Source organism: Aythya marila (assembly GCF_965140915.1).
Source record: "Aythya marila genome assembly, chromosome: 5".
In the NCBI taxonomy this organism is placed as follows: domain Eukaryota; kingdom Metazoa; phylum Chordata; class Aves; order Anseriformes; family Anatidae; genus Aythya; species Aythya marila.
In genome coordinates this window covers 43,990,973-44,012,665 of record NC_139046.1, presented here as the reverse complement: position 1 = coordinate 44,012,665, position 21,693 = coordinate 43,990,973, and the positions used below count along the sequence as shown (strand labels likewise).

The following is a 21,693-nucleotide window of genomic DNA, read 5'->3' as shown; positions in this document are numbered from 1 at the left end:
CCCTCCAAAATCCAAGTTCAGAGGCCATTGTAAAACTAAAGGGAATGGTGAAAATGTGACAACTGAATGCTTTCCTGGTCATTTCCACCTCAGAGTTGGAAGAGAGGGGAGACTGCGTGCAAGCCATGTAAAGGACTCCCAGCTCTCAGGGTAGCTTTCACTTCCTGGATCTCTGAGCACCTAATGATGGTTCAGAGAGAAGAAAACAAAAGGCTGTACATGTCAGGAGAGTTCTCTGAAAGGTAATGTGACACTGAAAAATTATGTCTGATTGTGAAGCTTTTTGGCGCTGAAACAAGTCTGCTGGGCCAGCATATTCACACTACACAGCAGCTCCCACGTGTTCAGAATTAAATGGGCAGCTTGCTAACTAACAGTCCCCTAAGAGCAGGGGAACATATTTGCATATGGACTTGGCATCTAGGTTAGTCATTGTTGAGACAAATGGCTGGATGATAAAGTAAAGCTAAGCAGCAAGCACAAGTAGCTCGCAGTATTACTTCAACTTAGAGATAACGGAGACTTATTAATTAACAGCAGTGATTACTAGAGTGTAAGAGATTATGAACATCTCTTTTTTGCATGCTAAAGGTCTGTTTACTGTGCTGATATTGACATTTTTCAGAACTGCAATTCTATTTTATTAGCATATGGAAACAAGCTTCCAAAGCAGATTATGGTTTATTAAAGGACAGTAGAGTGAAGAGACCATGTCTGACTTCTCCACTTCTCCTCTGCAATAAAGACATCCAGAATCTGGAGCCAAGTAACCCATTTCCTGAATGCCCACAATAGTCCTTCAGACCCAAAGGGAAAAGCATTGACATTCAGCAGTCACTGGAAGTCAGTAGAAGTTGGGGAAAATAAATAAATAAATAAATAAATAAATTAACAGACATTATTCTCTACATCTCTTCCTCTCTCTCCACCACTTCTGGGAGCATCACAACCCAGTCTCACAACAACCACTTCAGCCTCAAAGCTACCACAACTCTAGGTCACTGCTTTTGGCAGCTGTGGATCTGATTGAAAATACCAGAGGTCGGTTACCCCAGCTGAAACATGCAAGAGAGCTGGGGAAGGGAGAAGCACTGCTCCTCAGAGATATGGAGTGAGTGGTTCTCCTGGTTTCCCAAGCAGCTTTTGCTTGCTGATCTTATCAGTGTTTCAAATATCCTTTATGTACAAAATGGTTACAAAATCCCCAGAAACCCTGGGGATGCTGTGATTAAGGAGCATCCAGGGACTGATATGTCACAAGTATGGTCAAAACTAGGCACACCGACGTCTAATGAGAATGGAAAGTGGCTGGTCCTTTGAGAAACTGGGACTTCCTAGTCTGGGTGAGCAGTCAGCAACTCTGGGATTTCAGGGCAAGAGACTGACAGTATGAACAGAGCAGGAATCTATCTGATTGTCAACTGTAAGACCTGTCGTTTGCCACAGGAGCCTCTTTGGGTCATACCTCTAAGTTTATAGAGAAAACATACTGACTGACTTGGCAACTGTAATCAAGACAGTTGGCCAGAAGAACCGACCTGTAAGTGTTTAGCAGGCACCAGTTATTAGTGTCCATGCTGTGAAAATGCTTCCTTGTGTGTCCTTTTTTCATCTCTCTCCCTCCAGCCTGGACGGAAGTATCTCACCTCTTTGCCCTTTACCACACACAAAGGCTGTTGTTACTGAGGAGCTCTTTGTGCTAGCAGACCAAGGAAGAAGGAATTGAGGAAGTACAAATAGGAAAGCAGTTCGTGTGAAGAAAAACCCTGAACAAAAAGTCAAAAAAGTGAATTCATAAGAATCAGTCTCCCCTTCACCTTTCAGGTTTCTTATGCACATTGGAGATATTGCCTGAATACGAGGACATTAGGAGCATTATCAAGATGAACGATTGTAAGAGAAGGGGAAAAGCTCAGCAGAATTTCTTAATACGTAATTAAATGAGAAGCTTTTGATTTAAAATATTTACAAGCCCAGCAGAAGCACAGCCCAAGGCTGGGGAAACAAAAGTAGAGAGCTTGGGTTTGTAAATACTTTGAGTTAAAAAAAAAAAAAAAAAGTAATTACATAGCTAAAAAAAGAAAAGGTAGATATAGAGGTTGTGTGTAAGCCATACAAAGTAACTCCCGCATCTCTGAACACCTGATGCCAGTCAGGAAGGAAGCAAAGCTGGGACTGAGAGATGCCGTAGGCATACGAAGACTGCAGTACTGGTAACTGAAGGAACAAAAGGGAAAAGGCAGTAGGAGGGAGGGGAGGACAGGAGGCAGAAAGAAAGAAGAGAAATTTAAATTAGTATGAAAATTAGCTGGGTTTTATTCAGTCAATATTTATTTATTTAATATATTTATTTGAAACATTATTTTTACAGAAGGTTCCCAGCCAGCTCACTTGGTGCATCAGAAATACAGCTTACTTCAGTGTCAGTGTTGTTGGTAGTGGTCTGCTCAGTACAAAGGAGCAGGAATTACAGCCGTTCACATACTGCACGCAGCCTGCAGTAGCCATTTCACCAAGGTGCTGGAGGAGGTTAGGTGCCGTGCACTGAACCACCCAGCCAGCACCCTGCTGCTGCCTGCTACTGCTGCAGCACCTGCACCCATTAGGACAGATTTGGGCCTTCCCCAAAAGTAAATATGAAGTTTACGGTAAAGGATGGCATTCCAGAAGGGTAATTTTCTGTGTCTGTATGATGTTAACAGGGATGAGAGTGTACACATTCAGCAGAGTTCCCCATTTTTTCACTTTGGTCTAGCTAACTCAGGAGATGTGAACCCCTTCAAAGAGTCACTCTCTTTGAGATCGTATTTCACTTGATATTTATAGTTTGTTGCATTGCAGCCAGTCTGTTTGCTGTCACAGGATTTCCTCTTTCATTGATTAGCCTTTCATTGATTACAGCCTTATTCAGCCAATGGCCACAGCAACTGCATTAAAATAGGGCTGCAGAAAACAAATCCTTTTTGTCAGTATCTAACCAATAATTTAATAGCAATGGGTTGTTGCCCTGCATTTCCACAACATGCAATTTTGCCAACTTTACAGTTAAATTAAAATACTCCTATTTTTTTCTCCTGTATACTGCAACTCTGGGAGTTTAGTATTCATTAAAACAAAATAGCAAGGTTCTAGTCTCCACAGTTGCAGAGAGAAATTCGTGAATACAACCTCAATAAAAAAGTAGGCAAATTAAAAAAAAAAAAAAAAACTTTTATTTTTTTTATTTATTTATTACCCTCCCTAAGCAGATCATGAGTTTTGTGCAGCCTGATGGTTTGCAAATTCAGGTTTGGCAGTACTGAACTTGGGATCACTGAGTCAATATTAGCTCTTGGCTGTCTGTTCTCACCTTCACTTTTGTTTGCCTACAAGTGGAGGTCACATCAAGAAATACATAACAGGTGTTTTAAAATACTAACCTTTTTGAAAATGTACGCTGACTTTATTTCAGCCACTCCAACCTCTTTTTTCCCCTGGAAATAAAGCCAGAAAAGGCCAGCAATGACACAATTCTCTCTTTATAGCATCAGGTGGTGCCAGCTGAAGTCCGTGAGAGCTATTTGAAAGCTGTCACAGGAGAGGAACCTCTTGGTTTCTTAGATCATCTGGTTTCAATTTGGATAAAAAGCCATTTTGCACTTTCCTGTCATTTCTTGCTCAGCTTTAATTGTTCCAGCTCTGCAAAGGCACCAAGCACTCACACAGCCGACTCCTTTGTCAATCACTCAGATTCCTGTTTTGATAATGCTCTCTCTACAGTATTGTTTAAAGCAGTATGTCAGTAAGAGACTTCCGGATTTAAAATTTTTCATTAATTCACATAGTGCAGGAAAATCAATACTCAATGAATGTCCAGACACCCTGACAGGCCATATACAGGCTGTACCAGCTTGATAATCATTATAATTTCTCTAGGAGGTATGCCGTGCATCTACAGAGATACACATAAAAGCATCTTGGAAACAGAGATTGTAACTAGCTTATCAAAGCTCCAAGCCCCAAGGAAGCAACCCTGAAACACAAATCCAAATGGTAAAAGAGTTAACTCCAATTAACCAGATCTAAAATAAAATCAGTAACAACTAGAAGAAAAACCTTGACGGCTGGACTGTTGCAGACTAAGGCCACCATTCCAGTGCAAAATCATGAGGCAAAACTGAGCACAGATTTTGCTTCTTTAAATTATTCACAATCAGTATGACCTCCCAGGGCTGGGTTCCCTGTTCTGCATTTCTCTGTCTCATTGTCATGAAAGTATGTTCTCCTTGACCTTTGCAAAGCTTCCTCTTTTGTGCAGTACCAGGTATACTGACAGAAAATATAGATATCTACAGCAGATACAAAGAGAAAAAAAAAACCACCCAACTACTAACACCCAACTACCTGTCTAAAAAGAAAAAAATAAAATAAAAATAAAAACAATTTCCCAAACATAAATTCTTAATGCTTTTTACAAAAAAAAAATAATAATTTATTAAACAGCATGTGCTTATTAATAAATTACAAGGCAACCAGATGTAGAAGTCACTTTCAATGTGTTGTTGAAGGTGTTTATGCTAATGAGCAGAAGCAGAAGTATTTTTAGATGTTTGTTTGCATGGGGAAAATAGCCTGTGCCAAGTGACTTGGAAATACATGTGATGGGTAGTTAACTATTGTTCTTAAAGAATGGCAGGCAGTCTATGTTTTTACATGCTGAAGAGGACCTTTCCTCTTTAGAAGTGATTTCCACTCTCTATTTTTCAAATCAAATGATAGTGAACTTCCATTAAAAAAAAAAAAAAGCATTTCCATTCTTCCATGAGTCATATCTAGCCAGCTTAATCCAATATAAATAATACTATTTTAATAGGAAAAGTATTTTAATTGTTCTGTAAAAGCAATAATAAATCACAAACTTTTTCCTTCTCTTATTATCTCTGGTAGAGCAGAAAAAGTAACTGAGCAATCACTCAGGAAGATACCATCAGGATGGTGATGAGGAGAAAAGAATAGTGCTCTGAACTAAAGGAACAGGAAAAAATCAAATTCTTCAGAAGTGTTGAGGTAGGGCCTTCGTTTGGTTATTTTAGCACAACAGCTGAAGATATCGCTTATCTTACAGCTCTTTAGGAAGTACATTTTGTTCCATAGAACAAACTCAGGGTTACTGAAAGGGAGGCGCAGCAGCAACTTCCACTGCACACTGGTGCAGGCAGCACCAGCAGCAATGCTTCGTTACTGCCAGTTACCTTGGGTATTTACAGCCAGGTGAAGACATAAAGCAACTATGAAAGCATACCGGTTTTAGGGGGAGCATTATTAGGCCCAATACATACACAAATCTACCAATGTTGTGTCTTTATATAAAAGTAGCTACACAAATGCCTTACTGGTGAATGTATACTGAAATTATAGACACAGAGGAATCTGAAGTGTACAAGCTTCTGAATAATTTTGATAGTAGGGTTTACATCTCTTCATAGGCATTCAGTTAGTTCAGACCTGTTTGTTCCCTGGAGCAGGCATTCTTTTGTACGCCAAATTGGAGTATGTGGGTATTTTCTGCAGAAATATTATACCTTCCAGGTATGCAGGCATCAAGCATTTTAGATGCAAATGAAAATGGTATCTTTGTACTAAGTGCAGTTTAAGGTAGTTGTGTTAGAGACAGAAGTCATTCCATTCCCCCTGTATGTTTTCGTAACATTACAAAATTGGGCTAAAGTCCAAGTTTCCTCCTCCTGGCGACAGCTACCTAATCCAAGCTGTGATGTATGCCATCTCCTTGTATTTTATTTCAGCAATATAACATAAAGTGGATTTTTCAGATGACATCTAACAAGGCATAGCGAGAATTTTCTTTGCCACTACTGATAACAGTTGTGACAAATCTATCTGGTTTGTAGATTTCAGGAGAAGACTCCAGGGGCATCAGATCAAGCCATCTCAAACAAGACACAAAGAGCAGAGGTTGCAAGGCTGATTTCTTACCCACGTGTTACTTTACCTAGCCACCCCTATTGTGCTTTAAAAAGGGAGAGGAGGATTTCTCCACCCACCTCCCACCGCCCTGTCTTTCTTTAAATCTCAGTATTAGCATAAACTAGATCAAAATAACATTGTTATAAACGTAAATTACAGCATATCCTGAAATATAAATAATGTGCTTTTAGAAGAGAACATTACAAAAGCAGTCACAATCAATTACAGTTTAATTTAGAAGCAATTATATCTGGTATATATCCTATCATTAAATATTTAGCAAGAGATCTAAATCAATTGCACACCTACTTATTTTTGTCATAGCATTTCAAATTCATGCACATAATAGGAAGCACAGAAATAACTTTAATAATGACCAATAACAACATACAAAAATTGGGCATAGCAGTCCTTATGAAATAAAGTTACAATTCACTCAGTTTTGAAAATTGAAGCCTCAATGTTACCAGTTCTGTTTTGATAAGGTAAAGAAAAATGTATGCATATTTTAGAACAATAATGTCTTGAAAAAAAAAAAAAAAAACAAACAAAAAAATTAAAATATTGCATGGAGCAGCACTGAATGTGAAACAAATAAGGAACTTAAGTTTCTTGGTATTTTTGTGAGGAGATAGCCAAGGAAAAAAGGGCATTTTCTGGTAAAGAGATAAATAACTGCATCTATCTCAAATGAATGTACTGCTGGGGTTAGCACATTCTGAAGTCTTCCCCCAAACGTTGCTACTGGCTCCAAAGTCTCTTGCTATTTAGAGCTTGTAAGACCTGGCTCAATGTTCCCAGTTGAATAATCCGGTTGTCTAAAGAAAGCAGAAAATGGTAAGAAGCAGGGAAGTTCTACTTTCTAAATTATGAAAGACAAAAGAAAAGTCAAGGAAAAGAAAGTCACTGGCTTATGGAGGGGAAAATTTTTATGAAATAAAGGGAGATAAGTGCTTATTTTTCTCATATCTGCCTCTCTGCAGATGCAGTTTACATTTGTGATAAATTGCAAAGAAACAGTTCAGCAAATTTCTGACAAATATAATCTGAATTTTTAATCCTCTTAATTTGTATCAAAGATAATTAGATAATCATGAGACGAACAGCTATGTGTTCATTCTTGTACAGCCACTTAATGAAACAAACAACTTTGTTGATGGAGCACAAGGATTGGGAAACGGTAGTCATAATGCCACAAAAATGTTTGTGCAGAGCTGCTGAAAAGTTTAGAGCCGTGACTTTACTCTGATGCTGAACTGTCAATAAATAAAAAAATAAATAGAGAACTGTCACCATCCTCCTCCTCCATATCTTACACATCTGACGCACACATTTCTAACCAGTCCCAAGGAACAGGCAGGCAGTGCTGTTCACGATCTAAAAGCCATCTGCAAAGCCTGACCTTGACTTCGAATCCAGAGGGAGTTAAGGGTGGACTCCAGTTGCGAAGCAGCAGGGCTGGGCCGTGCCCTCCCTGCAGGCTCCAGGAGATGGGGTTCCCCATGCTCAGCCCCTCGCTGAGCCCCGGAGATGCTAGACTGCAGATGACTCCTAATAGCCAAGAATACTCTTAACTGCACCTAGCCCTCTAAAAGCAGTGCGATTTACTGCTGTCAGATCACTTGACTGTGCTTACATCAAAACAACAGCTGAAAAAACATAATGACAAACACTGGTAATGAGCAGCTAATATACGCTCCAGGATGAATTAGCCTTGACAGTATTTCTGCTCTTGCAGAGTCCCTGCTGCACAAGATTATCTTCCACTGTAGCTTGTTAAAAGTGCGCCAGTGCTCAAAACTCCCTTATGAGAAGCTGAGCTTGAAGTGAGCCCAGATGAGGTCTCCTACACAAGATGGTGAATCAGTGCCACCTTATAATTTATGCCTTCCCATGCATAAGCAAAAGTGTGCCCCTCAAATTGGAGGTCAGTCAATTATTTTGGACCACCTGTCAAATTAGAGACTCAGATAGATGTCTTACGGGACAAAATTCCTGCATGTCAACATTCAGGAATGGGATTTAAAGCAATTTCAGCAGTTGAATAAAATTGTTTGTATACAGAAATGCCAATCAATAGATCTTAAAATGCAATAATCTGCTCAAAGAGGAAGGCGTTAATTGCTAGGAAACTTCACTGCCATGTGACTTGTCAAGCAGTAACCGGCCACCTACAGAGACCATGATCTGGTTCTCCACAACACATCACAGGAGCGAAATGAATTCTTGTTTACAATCAGAGATTAGAAGTCATAACATTTCTAGTTTGCAGTGAGATCACCACTCTTATCGCTTGGCTTTGAAATGCAGGCAACTTCTTACCATCTCTCTGCTATAATGCAAACAACAAATTACCCTCTTTGCATTTATGTTTACAACTTCCTCACTTCCATGAATACCAGACTCTACTATTTTGCATTTCAGTGGTACTCAGCTCAAGAGCACAGGTCACAGAAAATATGCATTTCATGTGCCTCATCAGAAACTATAAAACTGTACTGCCAGCAGTTCTGAGTCTTGGTTTTCAGTTGAACATGTTAACGCTATCACTTCTTTAAAAGAGAAGTTCTTTTTAGAGATTATGAATAATACACTCTTTCAAAAGAATGTGGACAATTAAGCAGAGCAAAATGGGAAGACATTTCTCATAGGTATTGTTTGATTAATAGACATTACAATTAAGAAAAAGGTTTTCTGAAAATATACAATTAGCTAATAAACAAATCACATTTAGTTTTATTTTTAACTTGTTGTAGAGCCCCAATGAAAAGCAGAAGAGGTACTGCAAAATAATTACCTACTTTACAAAATGGTGCAGCAAGCAATAGCACTGAAATTATCAGTGGTTAGTGTGTCAGCAGGCAACCATGGTATGATGACACAAGAATATCAGGGCATATTCAAGCTAACTGAAAAATAACACATAGCCATAGGTATAGATAAAATGTGCACAGGGACCCACTTATCTTTTTATAAAGACACAGTTTACCAACACCATGCAACTTAAAACCCATAGTTTACACCACTTCAAAGGAGGGCTCTTCCTTGTGAAAAAGCCAGAAAACAGCACAGAGATTCCAGGTCCTCCCTTCCAATTTCACATTTGAAGACAGCATGGAAGGCTACTTCCTCATACGCTGTTATTGACCCTCACTTATCTGGGTGCCTAGGGCCCTAAGGAGCCCTTCAAGACCACACCGGGCAGATGGCACTGCCATTTCTACCCCCTCCCTGTGCCCGAGCAGGCTCTTCCCAAAGCACCAGAGTTACGAGGCGAAGGTGTCATGGCTAGGGGGTCAGCACTGTTCTTGGTGCAGCCTTTGACCTGCAGCTCTTGTGGGCAGTGGTAACACTTCCAAATGCAGGGCCCCACAAAACACTACCTACAAGTAACGAAGCACACTACTTCAGCGGGAAGCAAATCAAAGCAGTGATCACAGGCCACGACACCTGTCAGGTGCAAGGGGAAAGCAGGGCTCTGAAGTGTTACACAGCCTCTGGGCTCCCGCAGACACACTACCCACAAACTACTAATAAATAGCGACCAGTGCCAATCCTGGCACACAGATATAGGCACTATAGTCTGATAAGAAGCACTGATACATCAGAAAGTAAACAGATTCCTAGTTTTCGGGGAAGAATAGATCACAACACGAAGAATAAATACTTGAGTGAGTCATTTCCTGTGTGAGGGAAATAGGAACATGAAGTCTAAAGGTTTAATGCTGCCACAGTAGGGTGTAACTTTCTCCAGATGAAATCACAGAATGAGCCGGGAGCCACCTAAGGTGAAACCTCAGTGGCACCACTTCCGTGCTGCTGGCTCCCGCGGTATCGGTGCCCGCACACACTGCACTAGTGGCTGGGCTCTGTAGATAGGTTTTCTATCCTTGGCTGTGACAATTAACTCACGCCTCTCATGTGCCCTTTGCATTTTATCTGCCAGTTTGATATTGTTCCCATGCCAAGGAAGATAAGGTTAATGAAGACATTCATGAAGGGGGAAAAAAAAAAAAAAAGAAAAAAGAGAGCTTTGTAAGGGTCATGTGTTTGTACTGTCAAGATATGACCAGCTACTGGTTAGAGGAGTTCCACCCAACTACCCAAAATGACAGTCAGTGGGGATCTTTTCTTATTGCAGGTCCCCAACACAAAACAGAAAATAGGGAACAACCCTACTGTTCATCATTTTATTTGGAAGAATATTATACAATGTCACCTCAAAGCATGCAATCCTCCCTAGGAGGCCCTGTACATAATTTATTTATTTTTATCTTAACAACCAACTGCAGTAAACTGCTGAAAAGGAAACAAGAAACACTTTGCATAGTGCTGCCAAAAAATGGATCGGAATAGAAGAAATTTCAGGTTAATTTATTTTGGTCTAATTTCTTAAGTAACATTTTATGGTAAATGTTGTTGTTTTAACTATTGCCTTGTAAATAAATACACATTTCTATAGCTTCATTACCATGAAGAAGTAGTGCCACAGATGAGGATTCCCCATGACCTGCAGTGATCCGATTATTGTGTCCTGCCACATTTCTGAAGCACCAGGATCAGTAGTCCCTGGGGTGCCAGGCATTCCAGGTCACATATTCTCTATCTGCACATTTCTATCAGAAGTAGAACAGGTACTTTCTCTCTTTTTTTTCTTTTTTTTTTTCTTCTGACAGTATAAAGATTTCCTTTCATACGCCAGTCACATCTGCAAGCTAATAAGGCATCCCCTGCTTTGCCCTGACCCATCTGCCTTCACTAAAAACTTAATTCTGCGTGTATTTTTGCTGTGCTAAACCAACTCCTATTACTTCCTGGCATTAGGTCATTCCAGGCGAATACTGGCACTTCATCACTTTTCCCCCTTATCATCCACTATTGCAAACTCATGTGCACATCCTGTACACAGACACCGATGTGTGAGTCGTTCTGTGTGAACACAGCAGAACTGCTCAGGACTGGAAAGCAATCCACGGCACCAGCAGTTTGTCCAAACGTCTTCATTACTACACTTGTCTGACTTAAAAGGTGAACTTTAGAAAGTGTAAAATAGGAATACTTTAAATAAAGTACTCTGATGTGTATTGTTTTCAACATTCAGGAACTACCACTTCTTAATATTAAAAGGCACTTCATCAGCAGTTTCATTCTCTATTAGTGAGGATATATTTCCCATCAGTGTAACAAAACCAACAGCATACACAGACAGTGATTTCCTACATTAACCCAATAGGGAAGATGGAATTCAGCATCTTCTGCATTCAGTGCCATCACTTCTTTCTGTAGAGTAAGAGCTGTCTCGATGTGTTATTAATAGTGAAGGAAATCTGCTTCAGAAAAAGTTTTATTTACACTGTAGAGAAATTAAGCCAGAAGTGAAACAGCAGTATCTATGTTAAATAAGGGATGCGTCTGTAAAACATGCATTGATTTAAGAGCGCAAACAAGCCACAAATTCACAGGTTTTCTAAAAGCTTAGGATAGCGAGGCTTTACAAAAGAGGTGGCAGCAGTGCTGACACTCACAAATAAACACAGGTTTATTAGACTGAGTTTTCAAAGCCTAGATGCTTACATGGCACCTTTTCCCAGCCTTTTAATGCTCGTTTTAAAGAGGAACTCTACAAAATAGCCATTGGGTCCCATTATCTGGCAAGAGGAAGTGGTGAGTGTGAACCCAAATCTTCCCTGGCTCAATCTAGAATGTAATTAATTAGAGGCCTCAAGGTAGCAGAGACAAAGGCTGTTTGTATGGAAATCCCTCCTCAGAAGGAGGTGTGCACACACTTCCTGATCCAGCAGATAAAACAACGCAGCTCAGCCCGGCCTGTCTGAACACCCTACGAAACAGGTCTCACATCCCTGTCAAAACGCTCACTGCGGAGCAGGAAAGTGTTCAGGCTCTTCAACTTTGGTTGATTTTAACTGTTTCACTTAATGTAAAAATGTTTGTAACATTTACATGCCAGAGGAACACTCCATATCTGCAGCGTGTAAGCTTGGTTTAATAAGTTTCTCTTGCTTTATTTCAACCAAATAGAGGACAAGCTGGGCCTTAAAATTATGTTATAGTATTTCTTCAATGTTAATTTGAAAAGGAAATCCTTTAAAGGAAAAGGGGGAAAGTAGTCTAATGCCATGAAAAAAAAAAAAAAAAAAGGTTATAAAAGGTTATTATAAACAAAGTAACACTATCAAAAATAATATGAAGGTTGTATTCTCAAAATAGACCTCTATTTAGTAGCAGGAAGCATACGTTGGGTAGGCAAGTGTGAGAAGTCTTCTGTCTGTCTCTTGGAAAAGACGAAACAACCCCTGGACCACAGGAAATAACACGTTTTAGAAAATCCCAGTGGTACGAGTGAAAGCACTTCAAATAAATCTGCAAGTCCTCCAAACAATATTAAAGGACAACAGATGTTCTCCCCATTAGCTTGTTTGAAGGCTCACGTAGTCCCTAGGAGAAGCCATTTATTTGCATTGATTAAAGTGGGTATTCAGATCCAGACTCATATAAACAGAGAAACAGAGCAATAGGTGCTTGAGGAATGACAAACCATGCCTGTCCTCTTCACGCTGACGAGAAAGAGTCACTGCATATGCAAAGATAATGGAAAAATACAGACCTTTGTATATACTTTCTTTCAGACTTAATGTCTTTATAATGTAAAACAGAACTCACAAAAAAAAAAAAAAAAGTAAAAAAAAAAAAAAAAAGAAAGTCTTTAAACTTCAGCTAAAAGTTACTTTTTGAATCATTTTTTTTCTTTTGCTTTGTTTCCCTGATAAGTTTCTGACATGCTGGTGACTTGGCTGATATGCTGCCAAAATAAAAAATAATCCTCATTACGAGGAATAACTCTTCTCGTTATAAGCCAGTTCTGAAATTAAATCAGCAATTCTGATTCATCTTACTGTCACGCATCCTTAAGCAGGAGCTGCTCTGTGTACCCATCTCCAGCAGGAAGCACTCCTGCTAGATACGAGCAATGGCAACAGGGGCCCAGACATGGCTGTAAGCTCAGCTGGTGCACAGGTACCAAAACCAAAAGCGGAACCTCACCGCCTTTCCTCCGGCCTGTGAGCATCTGTAGAGCCAGACGTCACCCTAACGACTGGCTGGGTGTGTTGTTCACAGACTGATTCAGTAAAATTCATCAGCAATGCTGCGAGCAAGGATCAGAGTCCAGCCCAAGTCATTAAGATAAAAGTGTCAGCTGTGATTAGGACTGAGTTCCTTATTTCTTCCACAAGCAGTATGGTTTTATCGGAAGTGATGCATGTTTCTTGCTTGTCCTTAGCGAGACTAAGTCGGATGCCTGAGGAGCTATACTAAGTTCAGAAGCAATGGATTTGAATCTGCCCAGCCAAAGCCAGGCACGAGACACGTCTTTGTGCCCTCAGTGCAATCTGTGTGGAAATGTAAGCATAGAGATCCCACCCACACCAAGGACACCTGGAGAGACAGAGCAGTGCCAGGCTCCCTTTGTTAAAGGAGTACCCAAGACATCAAGTCTGGGGCTCACATGCCAGTCCTAGGGCTGTGGTTGCTATTACAGAAGCCCTGCACGGCTGGAGCACCTAAATCCCCTTTATCTTGTTGCACAGCATCAGAGGTGCCTTTGCGAATCGATTCTGCTCTATAATCTTTCACCTAAGCAACAGAGGCTTCTCCTTTGTTGTTCTCCTGCCGCTTCTCTCCCACACGTATTCTCACCCTGGCAGGCCCAGTATTAGTAAGGAAGGGTCTTCTGGGAACCTGGAGATGTAACCACTGGCATGACAATTTTCTTTCTTCCCTTGTATCTCCCCCTTGGTTGCAGCCTGCAGTGTACAGTACGGGGCCCAGTAACAACCAGAACGAAGCTGACCATCAGACCAAAGCCTGCTCTAACCAGCGTCAACAGCAGCACCAGCAGGAAAACCCAACAGGGAGTTGGAGTAGGTCCAGACAGAAACCATACTCACTCAGGGAAGGATATTATGGGGGAAATCACCTGCTGTACTGGATCCAAGTGAGTCTAATTTGAAGCCAGTTCAGAATTACTTTTTGTTTTGTTACTACACTGAAGATAAGCTGCTTCTCTTCCTAATTTCATCCCCATAATTATCAATCACAGCAGCTGAAATGCATTGTAGTTTGAACTCAAATTGAATGAGGAAAAAATTGATTTGTAAACTACCTTCCTCTCATAACTTCAAAGAACAATTAAAAAGTGTTGTTGGTATTCTGAGGAGAAATGCAACACATGCAGGAATGCACAAACCATAGGCTTCGTGGCTGAACAGCTCACAGCAATCTGAAAATTTAATAGCAAAACACTTCACCGAACAGTTTTGTATCTGCTTTGAGCTTCAACTTGAGGAAAAGTGTAATTTCTGAAAGCCAGGAAATGCACTCTGTTAAGAGACAGCCTATAGGCTCCACCACCCAAGAAACAACAGGAATTATCAGCAAACAACTGTGTTTGCTACCCAAAGGGCCGTGTATTGAACGAAAAATAACCAACTGCAGCCCCCTCACACAGCTAGGGCAGTGCTGCAAGGCAGCCTGGGGAACCTTGCACACAGAGGAGGCGGCAGGGACAGACGGCCCCCTCTGTCCCCATACCTCTCCAGGAGATCTGCAGTGTGTAATTGCAATTTAAAGCACTGAAGACCTGTGTAATTCTGTGCTGGTTAACTCATGATCACAGTAATTTTGCAAAACAGCCTCCACTGCTCCTGAGCAAAGAGCACCTAACCATGCAGTTTAGGAAAGATGGGTCCTATTGTCAGGATTAGTACTTTCACCAAAACAAAAAATGTAGCAGTACAGTAGGAAATATCACAGAGATGAAAGTAAAACATTGGAGCCGAAAAGAGCAAACACCACTGTGTGTCAAGGCTATGACCTGTATTTATAAACGTATGGTTAAATGTCAGTGTCTCCTGCTCAGCCTCCAACTGATGCACCCTCCAATCCAATAATGAGTATCAGAGATTTTATGATCTAGCATAAGATGAGAAGTCATTAATATTTAACAGTGCACTTCGTAATTACCAAATATGTGTTTCTGTAACAGTAAGTAGCAATAACATCCTGTCAAGAGCCTTCAATTCCTTTGCAGGAGCAGGACTGGAAAACATGCTTTTTCACCCATGAGAATGGGGAAAGTAAAGCAAATACATTCTTATTTTAAATTTGGTTTGAACACTGTTACCCTTAAATGCAAAAATGTCCTATTAACTCTGATGGTCCTTTGTACAATTAAATATATTTTAAGTGACCAACAATTTCTAATCAATAAATCACCTTTCACCTGTTATATTGTGCAATCCTTCCAAAAAATGTTCAACATGAATTTTCAGATTGGGCTAGAAGTGAATTATGATCATATTTAATCATAACCCCTTTCACTGATAAAAATGCATTAAAATAATTCTACAGGTGAAAAATTCAACACAGCAAAGACAAAACTTCATTAAAGGAGGAGAAAAAGTAAAAATGAGTTAAAAGGGACATTTAAAGCAAATTTCAACCATTAACTACCCAAGAAATACCAAGATAAAGGAAAAACAACCAACCTTGTATCTGCGTAGGCATTGTTCACCCACACTCAACATAAACTGGGTGTCAGAGACACAAACTTTTTTAGAGTGAGGTTCAGAAGATGATCTTTTTCCCATTTTTCCCACTGAAAAATTTTCATTCTACTATTCCAAAGCCACCATAGGATTACTTGTTGACATATCAACTATTACAATAGCTAAAGCAAAAATAAATATGTACAGAAAAAAAAAATGATTAAAAAACAATGTTAACAATAAAATAAAGAACAAACCTTTAATTTTTGTAAAATCTATTCAACAACTGAAAGGATCTGAATATTTGCAACAACTCTAGAGGTTTGGGCTAACATGTGACTGAAAAAACAAAACATCAATATGTGATCTCATGGGACAGTGCATAGGAGGGAAGGCTCATGTACGTGTACATGTATAGAAACAGACTTGAAGAAAAAATAAAATAAAATATAGCTTAGGAGTACATAACTTCGGTATTTGCAAAATCAACTAAGTTTGAAATTCAACCCATAATTTAGTCCTACCTTTCCCATCTAAATTCCAGGTAATATGATTTTAATGTTCCTAATGTAAATGGATACCAACTTTTTATCTTGTATCACTTCAGTAAGGAAAAACAACTAATTCAAAATGTATGAATAATTATTTGGACTACAGGGAAAAATCTTGGTCCCACAGAGATCAATAGCAGAACTCCTTAGTATGGTTAAGCTCCCAGTCCGGTTAAGATGTATGTTTAGGATGCTTATACTTTACTGTGTAGATGAAAAAGCCTAAATGTCAGCTCAAACATCTGACTGTGAATGGGAACTCATTCCCTGAAGGCATATTCTTTTACTTCAACACACCAACACAAAAATAAAGATCACAGAATGTAAGGCAATAAAAAAAGGAAACCAGAAGGCCGTGCAGTTTGATGACCAAAGTTTTCTTTGCTGTATCTTTACACTTAAATTCCAAGTTGCTGCACTGTAAGAGGAATATGCAATCGTGAATTTAATGTATCTTGAATGTTTGCATCCCCTGGCAAACTGAGCTCTGGCGTTTTCAGCAAAGACCTCAGTTACCTTGTCTTCTGTCTGTGTCTATTATAATGCAAAGCAGTCAAGAAATAAGCCTAAGGGTCATGTCATCCATTACCCAGTAAACTGAATTACCTCATGATCGAACATTATCCAATAACGAATGAATTTTTTCATGATCCATCATAAGAATTCTTCAGAATATATGCAGATCTATCTTTTATTTGTTTAAAGATGAATGCACACATGTACTGCAATTACATAACTGAATTTTCTACTTAAAATTTTGCATAGGTTAAGGTCAGCTTGGTGGTTAAGCAAGTAAAAAGCTCAACAAAAATTTACAGAAATTATAGCATTGCAAATGTCACTTTTTAAGTAGGTCTTATATCTTGACACCCTTCTCATCATTCTGCTTGGCTGGAGAGGCTGTTTTCCATTCCTGACCTTAGAACAGGGCTCATCAGAAAGATGTACTTTATCCCTTCTTGCTCGATGACGTTACAATCCAGCAGTTACATATTGTCTATCATCTTTTGCATACTTAAATCCATTTGGACATGGCCAAATAATGATTTGCAAACCTATAAATATCACAACCATAATTTAAACTCTGATAAATTAATTCCCAGAAAGGGTTTCTCATAAAGACTGGTGTCCACAGAATTAAGTAGCAGGACTCTTGTTAGTCACACCAGAAGATCGCTTTGGTGGTTAGTTTGTGATAAACACTTCAAGCTGGAGGTACTTGCAGTCGTCTTACGATTTCCATAGCTATCTTTATATATGCTTTAGCCTGTAAAAACAGAAACATATACTTAGAACCTTTCATTTTCTGTATAAAGCAATACGTCTTGTTAAGTATACATTTTCTCACACATTCAAAGGAAAAGAAAAATGTTATAATAAATGTGTTCTATTCAGCTAGTTTTGTGTTCAGGAAAGTTATATTCTAATACATAAAGTAAGTACAAGCATTATTTAAAATACTGGGGGTACAACACTTTAGTATTATTCTTAGAGCTTGACTGAACAATCTGTCTTAAACAGCAAACAATCAATATTCTTCCAGAGGAGAGGTGCTGAGATGGAAGGAAACTCCAGTCCCACAGGTCCTATTAGTTATAAACTCCCCTCACCTCAAAGACTGAGATGAACTGTACACAGGATTGAGATAGAGAATTGGGAAAAAAATCCAATAAAAAAAAATAAGAGAATTAAGTCATTAAGGATTTAAAAAAAAAAAAAAAAAAGGACATCATTCCAAGAGGCTAAAGTGGGTATTGGAAAGAACTAATTCTGCAATACTAGTATCCCTATAGTATCCCTACAAAAGCTCACTCTCACATCAACCTGTGGCACTTGGCAGGATGCTCTAAGTTGGAGGGCAGAAGACAAAACCCTAAGACTATCAGGAATGACACAATTCAAGCTTACTTCTATCACCTCTGAAAAATGACGTGGCTGGGACCGTGATTGGGCTAACATTGAATATTCAAAAATGCAATGCCAAAAGATACATAAAGCAACTGCCTTTAACACAGTACAAACTACAAAACGAAAACCCAGTAATTTCTTTATCAAGCTCACTAACTCACAGTCAAAACAGAACATAAGTTTTAGAAAGGTCTTTGACCTTGATATAAAGATTTTCAAGTAAAACAGTCTCTTCTGTGTGTTAAATGTGTATGTATATGCATATCATCTACACTGTTCAGAGATGGCTTTCATTGTTACAAATTTATACCTTATCTGTAATTTGAACTTGTGCCTTTGTGGTTGTAAAGTAAAACAAAACTTCGACTGTTCAGCCTGCTTCTACTCCATTACGTTGTAACCAAGGCACCACTTCACCTTCTCAAATCAGCCTGCATTTGCAGCCCATGTTGACAGCCTTCCCTAAATGGGGAAGTTCTTCCTTCTTAAATAACTAGAAGAAATCACCAGAATATTCCCTACTGCGCTGCTCTCCCCTGCCTCCCTTGTGCAGAACTTGTAGATGACTGTAACCTCAAGTTAGACCTTGCAGTCCCAACGAGCCTTTAATACAGCAAATAAACTGACAAATATATGAGGGCAGAGCTTGAGGGGCAGGACGAGAAGGTCCCAGCACATCTTCTCTCTTCTAAGCTTCTCTCCTTGCCTGTCAGTTTGCTTTTCTGGCACTCCCAGCCTCAGTGCTCATATACTCCTAAGACTAAACCAAGTAATTTTCTGAGATTGTAAGGAACGCAGACACCATCTACATGCAGATAACAGATTAAACGCACAGCAGACGAAGTGAAGGCCTTAATCCTGAAATGCTCTGGACACACAAGTTATTCGTGCAAGCAGTTGCATCAAAGTCAAGTGTGTAATCCATATCTGTAACTCATAAGATTTAAGCTGTGATCAGCGTTGTATCCTCTAGCTGTACAATGACAAAGCTAAGACTTACTTTAAGTAAGAATTATAATGCATTCTGACATCTGGCCAAACAGCAGTATTTCCCATTCTAAAGTTCAGTGTGTTTTAGATAGTTTTATTCTCTTGTAACCTCTCTTGATACTTATCGTTAAAGAAATTAAAATGCAGTTCTAATAGTATGGTGATTATGGTTAGAACAGACTCAGAAAACTACAGAAGACTAGTACCATTCATGTGTATTTCCTCCACAGGCTTACTCCATAATGCTCTATTTTAGGACTCTCACAAACTACATGTAAGAGGCTTCCTTAAAACCATTAAGCCCTGTGTCAGCTTGCACGCTTATAAGGCAGGGCTAAATCCAGGCAGCACATCTATAACTGGAGATTCTTTATAAGGGATTCTGAGGAACAGAATTCTGCTCAGCCTTTTGTATCACAGATAAGATGGTTCTTGTTCCAGAGTAGCTTTTACATTTCTTAGTACATAAATTGACAAAATATCTACAAGGGAATTATTCTGTCCTAGTTAGTCCTTTATTCATTGTTAAATAGCACCAATTAAAAAAATTAGATATCACTATTTCTTCATTTACTTTGTGAACATCACATATGCTTAAAAATCTACAACCTATACCCCTCATGGCTATTTAGATCACACTAATTCATTCCAGAGAATAAAAGGAAGCATAATTATTCCCAAGAGACCTGTGCTGTTATAATCTGCAAGACCTCATAAAGATTGTGCATGTAATAGAACAGATGACCTGAGAAGCAAGGAATAGACACTGCACTACAAAAAGAACACCGCAGCTACAAGTCAGGTGGGCTGTAAATATTTGCTCATTGTAATATCCCTTGCTGTTTAATTCTGCTACATTCTCTACACTTATATTTCCTTCAATTTCTATGGTAAATCATTCCGGTCCACCAGGCCACTTACGAAGAACAGCTGTGGCACTGTAGGGTCACTCACAAAAAGACACAATAGAAAATCTCAGTCACTTATATAAAAATAATAAAAAAAAAGATATTAGCTTTAAAAGAACTGCATCTAAAATCTTGCAATATTTTTATTCTGCACTACATTATGATAGGCCAAATGCCCAGGGACCAATGATCACAATAACACGTAGCTGAAAAAAAAATTAGTGACAAATGAGAGTAAACAGTGGGTTTTATTTTATGAAGAACAGAACAAAAAGATTTCATTCCACAGTATAGGAAAATCCAAACTAGTCCTATAGGTATTATTGCAGTGCATCTGGGTAATACAGTTGTGCCCACGTGCAACACCCAGTACACTTAGTTATTAATCTCCTGGGGAGTCTACCAAGTCCCCAGCTAGCCCACCTGCACAGATGAGATAATGGATCAATCTGGAACAACAGATCAACTTCAAAAAAGGTGACTGACTGAAATCAAACTGCATTTGCACATAAGTATTTACACTGATTAGTGTAGGAGTTCTCCAGGTGGGAATTTTGGACTACACTGAAAAGTCCTGCAGGCAGTTGCCCCTTTGCACAGATCAATTCATAAGTTTCAATGAGTTAATTAACAACATGAATGCAAAACCCAGCCCCTTTCAGAGACTACCCAGGCAGTTTCTGCTCCAGAGTTGACCAAATGGCACATAGATAACTAAATACACAGCAGAAATTGTTCTTGCAGCTGCAGGGACAGTGGTTTTGTACGCAGTTAAGATTAGAGATGTTTTGTGCACAGATAATCAACAGCTATGGATCACACATATGCTGGAGTACTCATTCAGGATCATGGACTGGCTCCACTGTGAAAACTGAGCTGAACAGGGGTCCAGGGAGTCTCACTTGAGGCAGCTAAGACACTACTGATTGACAAGAGCCCTTGTAAGAGAAACTTCCATAACCATCCAGACAGCAAACAGATATCCCACTTGGGAGATTTGATTCCCTACGTGTTCCCTGTCAAGATCTCAATAAATAACATTTCCATGTGCCCCCGGCCCCAACAATATTCACGAGTGTCTGGGCAATGATTTCACATTTATGTACACTAACTTTCATTTGCCATTTATCTGAGCTGTTGTTTAGTAACAGGAGGCTAGTTTCAACTCTTTGCAGCCGGCATGCTAGTGTTACCTAGTCCAAATATTACCAGCAGTCTCTTAACCTCCTATGCACCCTAAGCAGCTGTTTAAGCAGCTTTTTTTTTTTTTTTTTTTTTTTTCTCCTAGATACCTACTTTATAAGTTGAACAGAACAGTCTCTCATTTCCTTACAAGGTCTCCACCAGTAACCAGTCTTTGAGAAAATCAACTGTTTCGAGCCTTTCAACAAGTCACTCAACTATGAGTGAGGGCCAGTCTCTCAGCAGCAACATACATCAGCAGACACGAAAGGTCTAGAGGGAATCTCAGTAACTCAATGCACCTTTCATTAAACAAACACAACTCTATATGTATTGAGCCTTTTCTCCTACTCTCAGTCTATTCAATGTGGCATCTGTACACAGGTACTAGAGCCCATTCAGTTCAGTTTTATCCTTATTCAGTGTTTCCCTTCATGATTTGGAAACTCTAAAGGAGTGGTTTACAAGGCTCTTTCTGAAAGCTTTTTTTTCAGATGGACTGTTTATATTTACTAATAACATATCAGTTAGCTGCAAACAAAACATTCTCCCTGTTTTCAGAGGATGAATAAGTGCACACGAGACAGAATGCTCTAAAAACAAACCACATTTTTTGTTACAAAT

The 21,693-nt window shown here is 39.3% G+C and overlaps 1 protein-coding gene across 6 annotated transcripts in view; it reads right to left on the bottom strand.

Moving 5' to 3' along the window:
- Positions 1 to 14,394: 14,394 nt before the first annotated feature.
- Positions 14,395 to 21,693, bottom strand: part of NUBPL (NUBP iron-sulfur cluster assembly factor, mitochondrial) — a 91,525-nt gene continuing 84,226 nt past the window's right edge. For 4 of the 6 annotated variants that reach the window (XM_082761979.1, XM_082761981.1, XM_082761980.1 and 1 more), the window contains one exon: positions 14,399 to 17,348. In XM_082761979.1, coding sequence (XP_082618105.1) covers positions 17,286 to 17,348 — 63 coding nt within the window. In that variant the 3' untranslated portion in view covers positions 14,399 to 17,285. Of the gene's footprint in view, positions 17,349 to 21,693 lie in introns of all 6 variants that reach the window. The other 2 variants (XM_082761983.1, XM_082761978.1) reach the window with 2 other exon arrangements.